At 47.6% G+C, this 20,912-nt stretch overlaps 1 protein-coding gene across 1 annotated transcript in view; it reads right to left on the bottom strand.

The window, feature by feature from the left end:
• The window catches only part of PI4KA (phosphatidylinositol 4-kinase, catalytic, alpha), a 167,360-nt gene that overhangs the window by 40,656 nt on the left and 105,792 nt on the right, over positions 1-20,912 (bottom strand). The window contains exons 23-32 of the mRNA XM_011947312.1: positions 19,192-19,274; positions 14,395-14,465; positions 14,190-14,314; positions 12,942-13,023; positions 12,561-12,644; positions 11,176-11,265; positions 8,828-8,947; positions 5,517-5,609; positions 2,456-2,612; positions 1,760-1,887 (exon numbers count right to left, since the gene is read on the bottom strand). Of these exons, the coding sequence (XP_011802702.1) occupies positions 1,760-1,887; positions 2,456-2,612; positions 5,517-5,609; positions 8,828-8,947; positions 11,176-11,265; positions 12,561-12,644; positions 12,942-13,023; positions 14,190-14,314; positions 14,395-14,465; positions 19,192-19,274 (1,033 nt within the window). The remainder of the gene's footprint in view (positions 1-1,759; positions 1,888-2,455; positions 2,613-5,516; positions 5,610-8,827; positions 8,948-11,175; positions 11,266-12,560; positions 12,645-12,941; positions 13,024-14,189; positions 14,315-14,394; positions 14,466-19,191; positions 19,275-20,912) is intronic.

Here is a 20,912-nt window from a genome sequence, read left to right as displayed (position 1 = left end):
AAAAAAAAAAAAAAAAAAAAAAAAGAAAAGAAAAAGAAATGACAAATAAATATTGATCTAAAGACTTCCAAGTTTGATGAAAATCCTAAATCCCTAAAATTAAGAAGCTCAATGAATTCCAACAGGATAAATACAATGAAATTCACACATAGTCAAACTACTAAAAATGAAAGATAAAGAGAAACATCCAACAAGTAGCCAAAAGGAAAACAATAACATATACAGTCATCCCTTGGTATCCTCAGGGGAACTGGTTCCAAGATGTGGAACCCACAGATAAGGAGGGCTGGCTGTACTGAGAAACAAAAAGACTGTTGACTTCTCTCCAGAAACAATGCAAGACAATAGAAGGTATATCTGAAATGCTAAAAACAATAAAATAAAAAACTATCAACCTAGAATTCTGGGCCTAGAAAAAATAATCCACATGCATCAAAAATGAAGTTGAACTAAGATGAGAGAATTTATTTCCAGAGACCTGCATTACCGGAAATGTTAAAGAAAATTACTCGTGCAGAGGAGATCACAGGAAGACTGGAAAAGTGTGAGTGATGAAAAACATTTGGATAAATTTATAAAGCTGTAACAAAACCTCTTCTTAATTTCTTTGAAAGACTTTTGACTTTTTTTGAACAAAAACAACATTGTAAGGTCTAATGCATATGGCAGTAAAATACGAAAACAGGACACAGGGAATTGGAGGGAGAAATTGGGTGTCATAATGGCAGTGGGTGTCTACAGTGGCAATGGTATACAGCTGTCTCTGCAGAATCCTCTCCCTGGCAAGAACTATAACTGCTGTGGCTGCTCCAGCTGTCATTTACCGACAGCTCACTAGGATGCAGGTGTTCTTGTTATGATGCCCACCACGCAGGTGAGGAGCCCTGCCCAGGAGTCAGAGCCCTACAGGCTGAAGTGTGACTTCCACAGGCCATTCTACACATCTTTGATGGGAGCAGGCTGATCAGGCTGAGAACCCAGCACCCCCCTGACTTCACAGGTGTCCCCCTGACTAGATAACCTCCCCCAGGTGCCCACTGGACCAAAATGTTTCCTAAGAACGCTGAATGATGTGATGGACACAAACCCTACGAGGTTATAAAATATCAGGCAAATGTGAGGTATTATCATCACTGCCACCACCACCAGCCTGGAAAATTTTAATTCCGTTTTTGGAAATAGTCCAACTTTCCTGAGGAAACAAGAAAATAAAAATCCCCCTTTCTGACCACTCATTTCAACTGATCCTAAGAAACACAGAAAGAAAACATGTAAATTCCCTGTTACCCTGACAGTTAATAGGATCTCTGAAAAATAAAATTGTTCTTAAGCATTTATCTAATCAGCTGAAAGGTCAGTATAAACTTCCTTGTGGGCCCCCCCACAGTAGCAACTCCAGAAATACAGATGCAGGGAAAAGGGGCTGATCCCGATTAGGTCAAGAAAAACGTTCCTGTGGACAAACACAACTGCTCCCAATCAGATTCAAAGTTAACAGGTGTTCAAGAAGCTGGATCTTCCAATTTCAGTAGGGAAATGGCTCCCCCTACCGTTTTGGGAGATAACGGCTTCTAGGCACCAATGGGATGCTGTTAACATATGTTCTATTTTCTGTGACTGTCACATATAATAATAGAATCTATAAGGAGACTGAGGCTTGAGAAGGTGAGGGGCTTGCCCAGTGTCTCCATGCTTGGTGGTGGCGGCACCAGGGAAGGCTCTTCCCGTCTCTTATCCCATCCCATCCTCAGGGTCCTACCGGCACTTCTACTCCATCCTTGCCAGCCAGCAGCCATTCCCAGCAGGCCAGGGCTGTCTCCATGCCATGCTCGTTGAACATCCGGAGGGGACCCCAGCACAGATGATGAAGGAGCTGCGGGTCACAATCTGGAACCGAACACACCTCAGTCAGAGGCCTCCAACAATGGCTGAACCCCAAAACAGCTTCCATAGGCCAACAAGAGTTGACCAGCTGGGGCCAACGATGGCCTTTTATTGACTTTCCACTCATGAGAGATAACTCCTCTACTGAGGGAGCTCCTGCTCTTTCTCCTGCCAGGACTCCAGCTGACTATGGGTCATGAAGGCCAGCATTCATTTAGAAATGAGCCCAGAGGCCAGGCATGGTGGCTCAAGCCTGTAATCCCAGCACTTTGGGAGGCCGAGACAGGCGGATCACGAGGTCAGGAGATCGAGACCATCCTGGCTAACACGGTGAAACCCCGTCTCTACTAAAAAAAAAATACAAAAAAAAAAGCCGAGAGGTGGTGGGCACCTGTAGTCCCAGCTACTCGGGAGGCTGAGGCAGGAGAATGGCGTAAACCCGGGAGGCGGAGTTTGCAGTGAGCTGAGATCCGGCCACTGCACTCCAGCCTGGGCGACAGAGTGAGACTCCATCTCAAAAGAAAAAAAAAAAGAAATGAGCCCAGAATTCCATGGTGCTTCCATGAGTTACCTTTGCTGCTAATGAGCATTGCGGTCAGCTTGAACATGGCCTGCGTGTAGTGCTGAGGATGACTGCGGTCTAACGCTGAATGTAGATCCTGGACCATCATTTTGTTCAGGTCAGACATCTGGCCTGTGGTGCCTGAGAACCGAATCATTCCATACACCTGCAAAAACATTCTCATCAGCAACTAAGCATATAAGCCAGGCAGTGTGGGTGAGGTCCTGGAAGCCACCAGATCACACTGGTGGTGGCAATGGTGGGTGCCTCACTGCCCCAAAGTAGAGCTCATGAATGCAGAGAGACAGGCTCATTTCAATGATGCTACTACTGATCACAGCTTTCTTCTGAAAGAATAGCTCCTCTAGAAATGCAAGTTGGCGGTGCCACCACTGCAGATGTTGCCCGGGGGTGGGAACCTCGTCCCTCATCTTTGTACCCAGCAGTGAGCCCGGGGTCTGACCCACGGTGGGACTGCATGAATGTGAACTGGATAAATACATTTCCTCAGACTCATTAATGATGACTCAAACAACAAGATCAGCCTCCTTGTTAATATTATTATTTTTTGAGAGAGGGAGCCTCGCTCTGATGCCCAGGCTAGAGTGCAGTGGCATGGTCTCGACTCATTGCAACCTCCGCCTCCTGGGTTCAAGTGATCCTCTCATCTCAGCCTCCCAAGCAGCTGGATTACAGGCACGCACCATCATGTCTGGCTAATTTTTGTATTTTAGAGAGACACGGTTTCACCATGTTGGCCAGGCTGGTCTCGAACTCCTGACCTCAAGTAATCCGCCCGCCTTGGCCTCCCAAATTGCTGGGATTACAGGCATGAACAGCCATGCCCAGCCCTTCTTACTATTATTAATAATTTTTTCTTTGAGACAGAGTCTTGCTCTGTTGCCCAGGCTGGAGTACAGTGGTACGATCATAGTTCACTGCATCCTCGAACTCCTGGGCATAGGTGATCCTCCTGTCTCGGCTTCCCAAAGTGCTAGGATTACTGGCGTGAGGCACTGTGCTTGGCTAACCTACCTATTTTTAAAGTCAAATATAACTTTTTTTCCCAGAGAAAAGAACATACAAGTGACAGAGTGCTCAGAGGGAGGGAACCGCCACTCAGACCAGGCCACTGATAGACCAGGCCACTGATGGAGTTGCCAGGGAGCTTAGAAATGGTATAGACTACGCCAGGTGCTGTGGCTCATGCCTGCAATCCCAGCAGTTTGGGAGGCTGAGGCGGGCAGATCACGAGGTCAGGAGATTGAGACTAGCCTGGCTAACACATTGAAACCCCATCTCCACTAAATATACAAAAATGTAGCCAGGCATGGTGGTGGGTGCCTGTAGTCCCAGCTACTTGGGAGGCTGAGGCAGGAGAATGACATGAACCCGGGAGGCGGAGCTTGCAGTGAGCTGAGATCACATCACTGCACTCCAGCCTGGGCGACAGTGCGAGACTCCATCTCAAAAACAAAAACAAAAACAAACAAACAAACGAAAAAGAAATGGTGTAGACTAGCTTCTGAGTTTATGGAGCAGGAAACGGAGGACCAGAGATGTGATGCCACTGGTCACGCTGGAATAAACTGTGGCATGGTGGGTGAAAGCCCATGATGTGGAGTTGGAAGATGTGGTTCCAGACCACACTCCACTTGTGTGACTCTGGCAAGTTACTTAATCTTGGGAACCTTCGTTTATTTATAAAACTGGAATAATAACACATACATCTCACCAAGTACCCAAGAGCCTATGGCACGTAAATGTTTGTTACTGCTTTAAAAAAAAGCCAGAAAAATTAAAAAGCTTCATTCAGTGTAGCCAGAGTGTACACAGAGTTACCCTCTTGTGGAAAAAATAAGTAACTGTCATAAACACTCTGGAATGTGACAAGGATTGTAGGTGGCAAGCCACCCAGGTGCCGAGGCAAGAGACCAAGGGCACGAGCTGTTCCAGTATAATAAAATATGTAAAATAAGAATAGTTATACTAAATATAGATCATAGATATGATTATATATGAATATCATTAATCATTACTTTGTAGCAATTACTTTTTATTCCAATATTATAATAATCCTCGCTCTACAATTGTATCCTAGGAGAAACCAGGCCATACAGTGATAGGAGCTGAAGGGACACAGTGAGAAGTGACCAGAAGACAAGAGTGTGAGCCTTCTGTTATGCCCGGACAGGACCACCAGAGGGCTCCTTGGTCTAGGGGTAACGCCAGCGCCTGGGAAGACGCCTGTTGCCAAGCGGACGGTGGTCTAGCGGTAGCATCAGTGCCTAGAAAAACACCTGCTACTCAGCAGACCGGGAAAGGGAGTCCCCCTTTCCCCGGGGGAGTTTAGAGAAGACTCTACTCCTCCACCTCTTGTGGAAGGCCTAACATCAGTCAGGCCCACCCACAGTCATCTGGAGGTCTAACCGTTTCCCTGTGATGCTGTGCTTCAGCGGTCACGCTCCTAGTCTGCCTTCATGTTCCATCCCGTACACCTGGCTCTGCCTTCTAGATAGCAGTAGCAAAATTAGTGAAAGTACTAAAAGTCTCAGATATGCAGAAATAATGGCGTAAGCTGTCTCTTTCTTTCTCCCTCTCTCTCTCTGCCTTGGTTGCCAGGCAGGGAAGGGCCTCCTGTCCAATGGACATGTGACCCACGTGACCTTACCTATCACTGGAGATGGCACACACTCCTTACCGTGCCCCTTTGTCTTGTATCCAATAAATAACAGCGCAGCCTGGCATTCGGGCCACTACCGGTCTCCGCGTCTTGGTGGTAGTGGTCCCCTGGGCCCAGCTGCCTTTTCTTTTATTTCTTTGTCTTGTGTCTTTATTTCTACAATTTCTTGTCTCCACACATGGGGAGAAAAACCCACTGACCCTGTGGGGCTGGACCCTGCAAATGATCCTCCTAAAATGTAAAATGTACCCTTTAATCCTCCTAAAATGTGTGAATTCCACATCACCCAGACCCTCTGTTCATTTTCCACTAGAAAGCAGTCAACAGCATCAAAACAAGAGGACACTTTAAAGGACCTAGGATGCAAGGACAAGAGAAGAGAAGTACCTCGCCTGCGTAGCGGTTACGCAAATTCAGGGACGCCATGAAGTTGGAGTAGTCTTTCTTCACACAGGCCGGGCGCTCAGTTAGCTGAGTTGCCTACAGACAAATAACAATTATTTTAGACTATGGTAACATTATCCTTTTCTCATGTTTACCATGGCTAAGCCTAAACCCAATTAAGAAGTCACATTTGGATCTGGGGGTTACTATTAATAAAAATCTTCACTGCTGGCAAGTTAATAAAGCAAAATATTTTAGAATACCTAGCACTTTGATATGTTCCATAAGAAATTTAAAAAAAATTTTACAGAAGAAATGTCTCTGAAAGGCAGTTTCTGCTACTGGTAGGCCTTTGCAAGAGAAAGAATCACTAGACTGTGAGAGTAACTGTCACCTGCAATGGAAACGCCATGAAAGCATTCACAGCCGTCTCCTTGAGAGTTGTGTGGGCAGCTTACAAATGTCACTTACAGACTGTAAAGGGCTGAAGGGGAGAGCCAAGGCCAGCAGGCTCTTAAACATCTGCTGGCTGCTCCTCAGTCTAATGGGAAGAGACAGAACAGGGTACACCTTGAATACAAAGGCAACCCACAGAATGGGAGAAAAATATTTGAAAACTACCACCCACCCCCTCCACCCCTCCAGCCACTCTCTCTGCTTCAGCCTCAGCCTCCCAGCCCCAGGGCCTCAGTGACCCAGCTTCCTAACCCACACCTTTCAGTTCCTGTTCATCCATGGTCACTGCAGAGTACAGCGTGCATTGAAAAGGACCTCCTTTTGCATTTCCCTTTAGCATTAGTACTAATGGGGAAAGTGAGCTTCTCAACTGTTTTGAGTTTAGAGGGATTTTTTTTTGAAGGGACGTGGTGTGGAGAAAGAGGACCAGGAGAAGAAAATATAGATGTTGGGGAACATCAAAATGCAAACAAGGACAAAAATACATGATTTTTCTCATGACATTATTAAACTGGTTTATTTAAAAAAAAAATAGATCATGTAAAACTGCTTTACATTTTCTGGAAACAATGTGGTCTTTGGCACCAAGCAGGACTGAGTTAGAGCTTGGCTCTGATACTGATCAGCTGTGAGACCCTGGGAAGTCAATGTCTCTGAGCCTCAATGTGCTCATCTGTAAAGTGGGCATAAGAGTGGCCCTCTCACAATGTTGTTAGAGGTTCAACATAATGACACACACAACATCCTGGCATGGCAAACAGCACCTGGTGAGCAGTGCAGGCCAGCTCCCTCCCTTCCACCATCGCTCCTCACTGCCCAATGAACCAGGCAAGAGAACAGCAGGTGATTGCCAAGAGCTGCTGCAGGAGTGCCCTGCCCTGCAGAGGAGTGCTGACTCGGTTCTTTGGTCCTACCGGCCTGAAGTCATACTTCTGAAACTGCCCTCCAGAGATCACTCTTCCCCTCTGAATGCTGTGTGAGGGGCGATGTCAGTCAGGGGTGGTGGAAGCTGCCCTCTCCCTGTGCTTTCCAGGGGCAGGGTACCCTAGGATTTCGAGCACAACCCTTTCCTGTTTAGCAACAGAAAGGGAAAACCTGACAGAGCAGTAGGGTGATTCCAGTTAACAGTCATCATTTGTACATTTCAAAATAGCCAGTAGGGGCCCAGGCACAGTGGTTGATGCCTGTAATCCCAGCACTTTGGGAGGCTGAGGCAGGCGGATCACTCGAGGTCAGAAGTTCAAGACCAGCCTGGCCAACATGGTGAGATCCCATCTCTACTAAAAACACAAAAATTAGCTAGACATGGTGGTGCACACCTGTAGTCCCAGCTACTCAGGAGGCTGAGGCAGGAGAATCGCTTGAACCAGGGAGGTGGAGGTTGCAGTGAGCTGAGATGGTGCCACCTGCACTCCAGCCTGGGCGACAGAGCGAGACTCTGTCTTGGAAAAATAAAATAAAATAAAATAAAATAAATTCACACTATTCTCCTGCCCAGCTGGGACTACAGGTGCCCGCCACCACGCCCAGCTAATTTTTTATATTTTTAGTAGAGATGAGGTTGCACTGTGTTGGCCAGACTGGTCTCGATCTCCTGACCTCGTGATCCGCCTGCCTTGGGATTACAGGCGTGAGCCACCGTGCCCGGCCCCAGAATTAATGTTTAAAAATTAAAAAAAATAAGTTAGAGAAAACCTAACATATCGAATTTTCTGGGGAAAAACAACAAAATCCTTTAGGCAAAACAGATTTTTCACAAATCAGCTGGTTAGAGTCTAGAAGAGGCTTACAAATGGGAACACATATTCTATTTTATGTAATAAAGCTTTGCCCCTACCACCCCCAAAAAGGAAAAAGCTTATGACTGTCATAAACACTTACAGTCAATGAGTTCCACCTCTGGCCTCTGTGGCCACCCAGTGGCAGAGACACCCAGGTCAGCGCACTGATACCTGGTGCCCCATCAGAGTAGGAGGCCTGGGGCGGGTGACCCTGCAGGTGCAGGCTGGACCCAGCTCAACTATGTTTGCTAGGCTGGTGTCTTTAGAGATAGTGCAGTGACCTCGAGGGAAGTGTCCTGATAGCAAAATGAGGCGAGAAGACACCAGCCTTCTCTGGCACAGCCTCAGGCCCCAGAAAGGCCAGAGGGCACTCAGGCCCCTCTCTCCTGCTGGTATCCTAGGGGAGGCCTGTCACCCTTCCTCCTGGGTGCTCAGCCTCTGCACCTCCACATATCCCATCCCACACTCCATTCGGAGAGAGCTGGGAAGAACACAAGGCCAGGCTCTAGATTCAGATTAACCAACAGAATCTCTGTGACCAGCCCCAGTCACATGGCCAGGTGGAACTGCCTGCTTTAATCCTATTTAACTCAGAAAGTATTGCTGTGTGAACCCTTTGTCCTCTAGATTAATCTCTAGCAGAACAAGAAGCTGAAGGCATTCATGTGCAGTTCAGCACCTGCAGAAAACAGAACCGTTCAGGAGTCCAGCACATGCTCCAGATAAGCGCAACTGTGGCATTGCACTGCCGGTGTCCAGCAGAGCTCTGTTTCCATCCCCATTCCATTTGATGGGGACATTCAAATCAAAAACTGATCACTGACATATCAAGCACTGATCCCCATAAACCCATAAATTAAAAAAAAAAAAGCATAATAAGGAAACACTCATTTCAATGGCCACCTCTTCTTTGGGCTAGGGTGAGGCTTGCACGACTACCATTGTCAACAGACATCCACAGCACCCTGCATGTACTCGGTGCATGTCATGAAAAGCGACAGCTGAGCTCTAGGCCTTCCCCTGCACTGTGGCTCCTATGGTCTAAGGGTCACCGCTCTCCAGAAGGCTTGCACATACCCCGAGAGTTGTGTTCTGCTTGTTGTAGCCAGCAAAGTGAAGGATGCTCTCAGTGGCCATGGCCAGTCCTGTGTGCTGGGACAGTCCCGACACCCAGTTCTGATGTTTGTTCAGATATTCCTGAAATAGGAAAAACACACGAGGTTTCAGTTATTTTTTAGAGGCAGTGTCTTCTCGCTCTGTCACCCAGGCTGGAGTGTGGTGGCATGATCATGGCTCATGGTAGCCTCGACCTCTTAGGCTCAAGCTATCCTCCCACCTCAGCTTCCCAAGTAGCTGGGACACACCAACAAGCTTGGCTAATTTTGTAATTTTTTGTAGAGATGATGTCTCACTATATTGCTCAGGTTGGTCTTGAATTCTTGGGCTCAAGCGATCCTCCCGTCTAAGCATCCCAAAACGTCAGGATTACCAGCATGAGCCACTATGCCTGGCCTTGCTATTTCATTTAAAGGGGAAAACAAAACTATATAAATTAAGGTGTGGGCTAATGGACCAAACACTGGGTTTCTGTCCTGGGTCTGCCCCTCCCTAACTAAATGTGGGACTGTCAGTAAGTCAAAGCCCCTCTCTGATCAGCTATTGTTCATCTGACGGAGGACGAGGCCAATTTCCCAAGCGGCAGTCATGCAGTCACTGAGGTGTTGCACCATCAACTAGGCAAGGCCATTTATTCTTTCAGCACATCCTTGCTGAGCATCTGCTGTGGTAAATAAGGCAAATAAGCCACAAAGCCTTGGCCTTGTAGTCAACAGACAGGTAGCGTGGTGTACAGCCTCGGTTCTCCTACTGCAGTATCCTGGCAGCCCGGCCTGGGTGAGCTGGACAGCAGGAACGAAGAACAACACCTGTGTCCACCTGGCCACCCAGTGGGAGAAGGGTGCTGGGCAATGGGATACCTGGCAGAGCCCAATGGTGTGAGGGAGGCCTCCTGCTCTAGGGACCACAGGGGGCTCAGCACTGCAGGAGTACCAAGGACAAGGGTCTCGAGGGTAGGGGCAAGCCTGGGCCAGATGCAGGCCAGGCGGGAAAGGCCTCCAAGACCACGCAAAGGTGTTTATAGGTGTGAACCAACTAATTCCCTTAAGAAGAATGTACAGGAGCATGTACATGCAGAATTGTCTCAATGGTTTTGGGGGACTCCTGGAGCCCCAGAAACCCATCCTTGGACACCATGGTGATGAAGAGTGACTAATGATCAAGTTTAAAAGGGAAGCACACTGATCAGCTATCCTATTAAAAGCAGACTACTCTGGTGGGTGGAGGAGAGGGCAGATTTGGGGAAGGCTGAGGCTGGGCATGGAGGGTGGGGAGTAAGCGCACTGCAAGGGATGTGAAAGGGCAGGCCAGGGGCACACCAAGGGGACACCTGGTGGAAAAATCAAGACCGCTTCAAGCCTTTTCATTTTCCATTTCCTTCTTAGGCCAGACCTGCCTGAGACAGTAAAAAACCTCTATCAGCTGCTTTTTTTGTCCGCTTAAACTTTCTAGGCGTCAGAGGGGGCCTCCCCTTTTCAGATGACAGACAGCCTTGCAACCTGAGGCCCTTTTGCTGTAAATGAACAAAGGGAAATCATTTCTTGCCACTGCGCTTCCACACAGCTCCCAGGGCTCTTGGAGCTGGCTGCTCTATCCTTCCTGGATTTCACAACCAGAAACACTTTTGAACTCATTTCATCTTTAAAGTGCTGCCAAGGTCAACCTCATGAGCAGCACCTCTCAGCACAACCACTCTCTGCTAACACAGATTCCTTCTAGAGGTATTTTTCTCATCTTTGATCCCTTTTAAGGCAATTATTTCCTCTCACACCCTGTGGCATTACATGGTTTACCTCGTGGTCATCTGAGTTTCCAAGCCAGTGTTTTTGTCTGAAAGACTCCCATGCACCTCCATATGCAGCTTATGTGGAGCTTTACTGGGACACAAGTACCAAACTCTGCCTCTGCTCCAGCAGCCTTGGTCAGGCCTCCCTGCCTTTGGGCATAGGTGCCAGCAATGCACTTGGCCCTTAGAGATGCTGCCATCTGGCAGCCTCCCACATCCACCACACAAGCCCGTGCTCTCTTGTGAGCAGCTCCCAAGTCTTGCCACAGTCCTGCCCTGCCACCTCACCTGGTATGAGCCTTCAGATGCCCGCCTTGTGCCCTGGCCAGCACTCACCCCACAGGCGCTCCTAACACAGAGCAGCCTCTGAGGCATCTATTATTCTCAAGCCCTAGACTGATGTTTTCGGTCTCCATTCACACTACTGTTATTTGGATTTTGAGTTATCCATGTCTCTGAAAAGCTTTTTGGGGAGCTTGAAGGAGCTTATGGAGATTGCAGTTTGATGGTTTCAAGAAAGTACCTGCAGGTGGGACTTGGTGACGGTAGGTGCCCACTTCATGGCCTCCTGCAGGATCATCCCACAGCGTGCAGCGAAGTCCTTCACAATGCTCTGGAAGAGGGTGAAGTTGCTTCTCAACAACCCAAAGTCGTTTCATCTGAGCTGCTGTAGTGACTGTCATGGGCTGAACTGTGTCTCCCCAAATCCCTATGCTGTGCCTTAACTGGTACCAGTACCTCAGAGCAGAACTCATTTGGAGACAGGGCTTTAAAGAGGTGATTCAATTAAAAGGCCAATAGGGTAGGTCCTGATCCAATAGGATCCAATCTGGACAGTATCCTTCCTTACACGTGTGGAGGTGAAATCTGGATCCACAGAAATACTGGAGCAGCGAGAAGGGTGTGCACAGAGGGAAGAACACATAAGGACATAGGGAGAAGGCTGCCATTCACAAGCTAAGGAGAGGTCTCCGCAGAAACCAGTTCTGCTGACACGCTGATTTTACACTTCGGCCCTCAGAACTGTAAGACAATAAATGTCTGTCCTTTAAAGCTGCCCAGTCCATTGTCTTTTGCTACAGCAACCCAAGAGACTAGCACAGTCACTAAGTTTGAACCTCAGGGCACCTGGGGCCAGGAAGCCCACACACACTGTGGTCTATAATTACGGCACAAGGTTTGTGGCAGAATCTACATGAGTAACACGTCACAGAGCCACTGTGCAACTTGTGTCCTGGGTCTGGGACTGGACGGAAGGGCAGGCTCTGGGTGGCAAAATTCTCTTCTGTGCCACACCACTCTGTGGGAAACTTGCCACTGACAGCTGGTCTGGAAGGGAGGTCCAGAGGTAGGATATGACTCAGCCCAGGCTGAAGGAGCTGTGAGCTGAGTTTCAGTCTTGCCACAGTGAGGGCTCTGAGACCAAGTTGGGGAGAGGAGAGACCCAGTACATCCTCCTCTTTTGGAGTGATTTATTCTGCCAGTTTCCCCATGGGATAGCACAAGTCAAAGGCATGTTCCCCTATTACCACAATAATAAAATGTCAGTGCACCTCAGAAGTGAAGTCCACCTGAAAATCATGCTTGTGTGATGCAGACTTGAGGCTATAAACTGGCTGGTAGCTGAAGACCTCTTTGGCAGCTAAACCGAGAACACAGCTGAGTCAACGTGGTTGAGGTGGGAGAGCTGGACTTGGAAGACAGAGCAACCTGGGGGCAGCCAGCTCCCCTTGCACACGATGGGGCCTGGCAATGGCTTGGTCTCCTCACTGGGGGATGGGGCCAGTACCACCCACACCTCAAATTGCTGGGGACTGGGTGAGCTCAGGCAGGATGACCACCTTGTGGACATATTCAGGGAACTGTGGTAAAGATGGCCCTTAACACAGGGGATCGTGTCAGGCCTACCTCACGGGCTTCGTATGTGTCAGGAACTGTGATCCGGTAGGGGGCGTCGGGGATGTCATAGTAAGGCTGGTCCTTGTGAATATCCTGCAAGTACAGCGAGACTCCGTCTTGCAAACTGCCTTCCCCAAGTTGCCACTAGCAAGCACATGGGCCACCCCTTCCCACCAACTGTCTGTCTGTGACAGGCCTCCATACTTGATGCAACTTACTGCAAAACACCAGGTGGATTTGGGCCCCCTCACCCCCAACTCGACACCTGGAGCATTAATTAGGTTCAGGCTTATTGTCAGAGAAGCAAGCCACAACACAGGGCGGACAGGGCCGGCGGGGTGGTGGTAGTGCTGGTAGTGTTTGGGCCCTAGGTTTCCTGGGGACACTCACAGCGCTCAGGGACAGTGACAGGGTCTGCAGGATGTCCAGCATGGTCTTCAGCACAGTCCCGCTCCAGAGCAAGTGGGGAAACCTGCACCAAGAGCCCGCTCTCAGGACCAAGAGCCAAACCTCCAAGGAAGGTCTGCTTCTAGGAACTCCCTCAGCTGCCAGTCAGAGCCCATACCTGCTGCAGGCCAGCTGAAGTGGGAGGTCGGGAGGCCTTTGCAGCAGGATGCCTTGCCTCCTCAGGCTCACTGCAGCAAGGTGAGCAGTGCCTGGTCAGAAAGGCTCCCCAGGCCCCTGCCAGACCCACTTCTTAAGGCCAGACATGTCCCAAGTGACCTGCTATAAACCTGACACCAACTGCCTTGGTTATGCACTGGCCAGGACACCCCTCACTTCCCAAAGCAATCCTCTTAGTTTCTGACCAGGGTTCTCCATTATTTCTCACATAATGGAGAAAACAGCATATCTACCTGACACCCTGGGGTAAGACAGGCCATGGGCTCTGATGGCCCCAGGGCTGAAGGAGAGGTGTCTCTGCACAGCTGTGACCCACCAGTGGCCCACTGCTCAGGAGGCGCAGCTCAGACACACACCACGTGTGTGCTGGACTCATTCTCGTGACCCCTGGCTGGCTCCTGACTACCCTTGATGGTGCCGCTGCCTGGACCAGGCACACAGCATCTGCAACAGGCTCCAGAACCGCTGGACACCTCTGCGGAGCCGCAGGCAGCCTCCGTGTGGGTGTTTTGCTGCCTCTGGCCTTCTCACCTTGGAGAAGCTGGCCCAGCCCACCTCTGAGAGTTCTCATCAGTGTGGAGACATGTCCCAAAAGGGTCTGTTTTGGCTCCCAGCACAAAGAGTGTATAGCAGAAAAGGGTCTGTGTGGGCTTTTGTTCCTGAGAAGCCCAAAGATACTGATTCTACCAGGGGACCTCAGGCTGGGCCCTGGGCTAGAAGATGGTGCACCAGGTCTTGCCAGGATGGGTGGGATTGAGAGACACAGTGATGTGGCACCCAGCAAACGCGCTGTAAGTAACATTAATAGCTCAGAATGAACAGAAGTTTCTGGACCAAAATTCAGACACTGCAGCAAACTCACTGACATTGGAGGGAGGCTGCGTCGCCTTAAGAGTTTTCATTCTGACTCCATTTTTTCCTAGGCTAATAATACAAGGATGATTTTTCCCGGCATTTGAAATCACAGAAGTATATAAACATACACACAAAACATTAGCAGGAAAATGAGCTTACTTATCCACCAGACCAGACAGATACTTGTCTGCCACCCTCCTTATCCTCTTGTGAATGTGGTTAAAGTTCACCAACAGGAACTGAGCGTGCCGCTCCAGCTCCTCCTCGTTCTCCTTGGTCTTGGCCTAGAGATGCAAAAGAAACAGGTATAGCAGTGCCCCAGGTGCCTCCAGCAGACAGACGCATTCCTGCAGGAGAGGCTTACTTTATCTGCCATCATGTTCAGGAAGGCATCGAATACTTTGTCTGCAACTGCAATCACACACTGCATCATCCCTGAAACAAGAAGATTTCCATGGATAAGGTGCAGCAACAGAGAGAGAACACTAGCAACTTTCAATCATTTTCTTTTGAAATGATTTCAGACTTACAGAGTGGCGAAGACAGCACAGAGGTCCCATATACCCTTCACCCAGCTTCCCTGGATTTTAACATCTGCAGTAACCAGACTGATGTGTCAAAACTGAGTCAGATATTGATATAATCCTATTACCTAAACTTCAGACTTCGTCTGGATTTTCCAGGCCTCCCACACATGCCCCTCTTCTGTTTCAGCATCCAACCCAGAACACCAGATGGCATTTCATCTCTGTGTCTCCTACTCCCCTCCAATATGTGGTGACTCCTCAGTCTGTCAATGTCTTTTGTAACTTTGACACTTTAAAGAACAGTTATTTTGTTGAATGTCCCCTTATTTAGGTTTGTCTGATGCTTGCCCACCATTAGACTAGGATTACAGGATTTGGGGGAGAACTCCATAGAGTGGCTGTGCTCTTTTTTTTTGAGATCGAGTCTCACTGTTTTGCCCAGGCTGGAGTGTGGTGGCACGATTTTGGCTCACTGCAAGCTCCACCTCCTGGGTTCATACCATTCTCCTGCCTCAGTCTCCCGAGTAGCTGGGACTACAGGGGCCTGTCACCATGCCTGGCTAATTTTTTGTATTTTTAGTAGAGACAGAGTTTCACCATGTTGGCCAAGATGGTCTTTATCTTCTGACCTCGTGATCCGCCCGCCTTGGCCTCTCAAAGTGCTGAGATTACAGGCGTGAGCCACCACACCTAGCCCGGATGTGCTCTTTCTGCATCACGTAAGGGGTATGTGGTAACAGTATCTCTTATTACTGGTGAAGCTAACCTTGACCACTTGGTTTGAGTTACCATTTTTCCCTTTTTCTATTTTTTTTGAGACAGAGTCTCACTTTGTTGCTCAGGCTGGAGTGCAATGGTGAGATAATAGCTCAGCTACAACCTTGAACTCCCAGGCTCAAGGGATCCTCCCACCTCAGCCTCCTTGGTGGCTGGGATTATAGATCTACAACACCATGCCCAGCTAATTTTTAAATTTTTGTAGAGACTGGGGGGGTCTCACTATGTAGCCCAGGCTAGTCTCGAACTCCTGGGTCAAGCAATCCTTCTGCCTCAGCCTCCCAAGGTGCTAGGATTACAGGTGTGAGCCACCATGCCCGGTCCCCTTTCTCCATTCTTTAGAAGCAAGTTACTAAGGACAGCCCACACTCAGAGCCAAGGAATTAAGTGCTACCTCCTGAAAGAAATTTGTGGATGAGAATTACAGTCACCATAGCAATTGATATTTTGGGGAAGACACTTTGAAGTTATGCAGAGATCATGTTTCTCTTTAAGCTTTTGCCCATTCACTTTGGCATCCATGAGTGAATTCTGCCTGCAGTAGTTACTATGATTGTCACAAGAATTTTCTATTTTCCTCATTCTTTCTACTTTTTAAAAAATGTTGGCCAGGCACGGTGGCTTACGCCCGTAATCCCAGCACTCTGAGAGGCCAAGGCGGGTGAATCACGAGGTCAGGAGTTGGAGACCAGCCTGGTCAACATGGTGAAACCCCATCTCTACTAAAAATACAAAAATTAGCCAGGCATGGTAGCGCGCCACTGTAATCCCTACTTGGGAGGCTGAGGCAGGAGAAGCGCCTGACCCTGAGAGGCAGAGGTTGCAGTGAGCCGAGATTGTGCCACTGCACTCCAGCCTGGGTGACAGAGCGAGACTCCGTCTCAAAACAAAACAAAACAAAATTTATTTTTTAGGGACAGGGTATCACTTTGTTGCCTAGGCTGGTCTTGAATTCTTGGGCTCAAGCGCTCCTCCTGCCTTGGCTTCCCAAAATGCTAGGATTACAGGCATGAGCCACCGTGCCCAGCCCCTTCTATTTTTATTAATAGTAATTGGAATTCTGTAAGGAAGGTTCAGCCTTTTTCCCCATTTTTAATTTATTCAATAGTCTAATCATTACAGAACTGTGGATTTTTATTTGTTGGGTTATAATCCAATACTATTTATTCTGTTCAAATCATTCCAGCTTTGGCCACTGGGAGTTCTTTCAGGCTTGGCTCCTGTGTCATCTGGACAGGCCCCATGTCTTCTCTTTTCCTCTTTCTTGGTGTATCCTTACTTTCTGGTGCAACAGGGTGCCCCAGGCTCATTCTGTACAGGCTCCCTAGAATCAACCATTTCTCCATGGAGCCCTGGTTCCTTTTATTGGAGAATACCAATTAGAAACCAAGATCTGAGCACTGGATATGCTCACTGTTACAGAGGTGCCAAGTAGGCTGTAAAAGGCAACAGAATGGGCCAGGCACAGTGACTCACGCCTGTAATCCCAGCACTTTGGGAGGCTGAAGTGGGTGAATCAGAGGCCAGCAGTTCGAGACCAGCCTGGCCAACAAGGTGAAACCCCGTCTCTAGTAAAAACACAAAAATTAGCTGGGTGTGGTGGTGCACACCTGTAATTCCAGCTACTTGGGAGGCTGGGGCACAAGAATCACTTGAGCCTGGGAGGTGGAGGTTGCAGTGAGCTGAGATTGTGCCACTGCACTCTAGGCTGGGAGACAGAGCAATCGTGCCACTGCACTCTAGGCTGGGAGACAGAGCAAGACACTGTCTAAAAAAAAAAAAAAAAAAAAGAAAGAAACGAAAAGAAAAAGCAACAGAACACAGTGATCATCATAGTGCAGATGAAGAACTGTAATAAAATGCCAGTTCACACTCCATCATGCTGTTTCTCTATCCAGTGTTTTTAATTTGCATGACTACATGCCAGGTCTGCCCTCTGCCTCCAGGCAGAGAGACAAGGCAGGTGCTATCAGCTTTGCACCTCATGCCCAGCATGGAGCCTGAGACATAAAGAGGCCTTTCATAGCTATTTTTTATGAGGGTAAGCGGGACCTCAGCAATCTGAAAAGTTGTCAGTGTGACCTGGACAGATGCTCAAGAGTAGTGAGAGGCTGCTTTCTTTTTTTTTTTTTCTGAGACAGAGTCTCGCTTTGTCGCCCAGGCTGGAGTGCAGTGGTACGTTCTTGGCTCACTGCAAGCTCTGCCTCCCAGGTTCACGCCATTCTCCTACCTCAGCCTCCTGAGTAGCTGGGACTACAGGTGCCCGCCACTACGCCCAGCTAATTTTTTGTATTTTTAGTAGAGAGGGGGTTTCACCATGTTAGCCAGGACGTTCTGGATCTCCTGACCTTGTGATCTGCCCGCCTCGGCCTCCCGAAGTGCTGGGATTACAGGTGTGAGCCACCACGACCTGCCAATTTTTTTATTTTTAGTAGAGACGGGGTTTCATTATGTTGGCCAGGCTGGTCTTGAACTCCTGACCTCAGGTGATCCACCCACCTCGGCCTCCCAAAGGGCTGGGATTATAGCCGTGAGCCACTGTGCCCAGCCTGATTTTTCAACAAAAGAAAAAATGGTACAAGTAGTTATCAGAAATAATTTCTCCATAGGGAAGAACAAGTTGATAGATTCACCAACCTAACAACGGCTTCCGGTGTGGAAAGGACTACACACTGCTAGTTGCACTTTCATTAATACTAAATTTGTCAATCTCAAGAATTTATCAATAAGCATGCCTCAAAGAATTTATTCATACAGTTAATCAAAATTTGTGGATTCTCCCCAATTCTCTTGCACACTGAAACATGATTTCACCATAATTACAAAAATAATCAAATTATTCTAAGCATTTAATTAAAACTCAGGTCTAACATTTCAGTATCTTTTAAATTTTTGATTTTAAACACCTTATAAATCAGACTTCTTAGTGCCCTTACACTAAAACTGGCCAAAAAGTGCTTCTATGCAGCATTTAACTTTTTCCTTTGTTGTCTCTATTTTAATATCTTTTTATTGGCTAAATACATTTTTATAAAACTACTTAATATTAGCCTTTTGTAATTTTAAAAATTTGAGATATAATTTGCATATAATAAAATCCACAGCTCTTATGTGTTCAATTCCATGACTTAACAACTGTATACACTCATGCGACCACTATCCAAGCAATCTAGAGGACACTTCCATCAATCCAGACGGTCTCCTTGTACTCTTCCCAGTTTCCATCTCTCTTTTTTATTCTTATCTTAGCTTTGTCTTCATGGGGTTTTGGTAATTGTAACATTTTTATGCCTTCCTAGTTTCCACCATTTCTCTGTCTTCCTAGGAGTTGGTTTTCTGGGCTAGGGCTGTTAACAGCTGAGGCCCTCTGTGCACTCAGGGTCTGATGACAAGTTGCATCTGGAATGCAGTGGCATGATCATAGCTCACTCTAATCTTGAACTCCTGGGCTCAAATGATCCTCCCACTCAGCCTCCCGAGTAACTTGGGACTACAGGCACAAGCTACTGTGTTCCCTGCTCCTGATGTTAAAAAACCATGACTGCTCTCTGGCAACAGCAAGATGCTGCAGGTCCATCAGTGACCATCCGAGAAGCCCTGGTCCCTCTAGATGAGTGCTGGAGCACACTTGAGCATAGACAGTGGGCTAGAATGACCATCCTTCTTTTCGGGGCCCTTGCACCAGTGGCAGAACCATTAAGGTGTACATTTGAAGGCTATATGTTTTATACTCATCTTTCTAATGTAGTATGTAACTTCATAAAACGTTTTCTACATGTAGACAGAAAAGTAGTAGTACTCCTTTTTATCCTATTAAAGCTCAATTCATCATGAAAGCACCGTAATAATGAGCTTACCAGATTTGTCTTTCTGAATAGCTTTATCCTCAAAGTAGCAGAACATTACCTGGAAGCGATCAGGATCTGTTGAACGCAGTACCCTAAGAAGAAAACAGCTTTAAATAAATTTTGAAAAATCCAGGCTCTCCCTATCACAGATTTGATGCTGCCCATAAGTGGTAAGGCTTTGAAGAACATTTGCTTTCTGCCATTCATAAGGGCACACACTGACATGGACTTTCTGGAGGGTGATGTGCACCATCTATTATACATTCCCATATTTTTCACTCCAGCAGCCCCACCATTAGGATATATCTTAAGGGTTACATGAATAAGGATTCTCCTAACAGCACTGACTGCATTATCCAAAATGGAAAGACTCTGAATGTCCATCAATAGAAGACTGGGCAGATAAGCCAAAGTACACCCATTCGATGACACATCATGCAGCCACCATACGAGAGGCAGCTCTCTACATGTGCTGTTACAAAAAAATGTCCGAGACATATATTAACAGAAAAAAGCAAGCTGCAGGGAACACATGTCCAGCATGATCCCACTGACAGGTTTCCTAAAGGCCTGTCTGTGCATATGTATGTGTAGGCTACGCATGCTCGCCTATGCACAGAAAATTTCTAGAGGGAAATTAAGAGGTCACTAACAGTAGGATAGTAGAAACGAGGTATTCACATCTACAAAGGTGACACCTGTATTTTTTCATCTTTAGCATCTTCTGTACTATTCCAGTGTTTCCTCTTCTCTTTTTTGTTTTATGCACCCTGTACATTTTTCTTTTATGGTAAAAAATATCTTTAACCTCAGGGGGAAAAGGAGAAAAAGGAAAAAGCACATGCACTTGTCCCATGGGTGCTGTGAAGGGCTGTTCAGAGTTTCAGTTTCAGGGGCTCCACTAAGGCAGCAGCGGCTTGGCAGGCCATGTCTTTTGGCCTCTGCACCAGCCTGTCAAGAGTTAAGCAGGAGGGCAGGTCAGGTGGCTTTCAGCACACACATTCGAGTGTGCACGTGCACACACCTTTAACTTGATTTCCCAAATTCTCCACTTCATGGTTTTAAAGTTCTCTCAATACCCAGTGGCTGGTAACCTGAGCCAGGTTCCTGAATAAAGGCTTTGAGGTTGCCTCTCTATGCTAATAGAGTGCCCTCAAGGGCCTGGCAGGCAGCCCGAGGTGGAAGGTGGGCTCACAGGAGCTGCTATGGGCTGCCTCTTAGAGTCTTCCTCTGCCAGTTAAGAGCCTGTCCTGAGAACCTGAGAAAACTACTCAGGGGCATACTTGTGGGAAAGGCAGAGGTAGCTTTGCCTTCAAACCACATGAGGTTGAGAGGGTCTGGAGATACCTCTTCTAGCCATGCATGCTGGGATGAAAGCCATGTTTTTGCTCTGTTTGGGTCTGGCTTGTTTTGTTTTGGCTGTTTTTTCTTTGAAAATATATTGTTCAGAAAAAAGACTACAAGCAGCTATACTAACAGGCTATAGGGGATGATGGTGAGGTCAGTGGTTTTTTTCTCTCTCTACTTATTTTGCAAGATTTTGCATAAAACATTTTTTGCATAAATAATGCTTTTCTGAGACAGTGTCTTTTGCCTAGGCTGGAGTGCAGTGGTTTGATCATAGCTCACTGCAGCCTCAATATCCTAGGCTTAAGCAACCCTCTTGCCTCAGCCTCCTGAGTAGCTGGGACTACAGGCATGTTCCACAACTGGTTTTTTTTTTTTTTTTT

This window comes from Colobus angolensis, unplaced genomic scaffold (assembly GCF_000951035.1).
Source record: "Colobus angolensis palliatus isolate OR3802 unplaced genomic scaffold, Cang.pa_1.0 Scaffold260, whole genome shotgun sequence".
Taxonomy (NCBI): domain Eukaryota; kingdom Metazoa; phylum Chordata; class Mammalia; order Primates; family Cercopithecidae; genus Colobus; species Colobus angolensis.
This window is presented reverse-complemented; position numbering and strand designations above follow the sequence as displayed.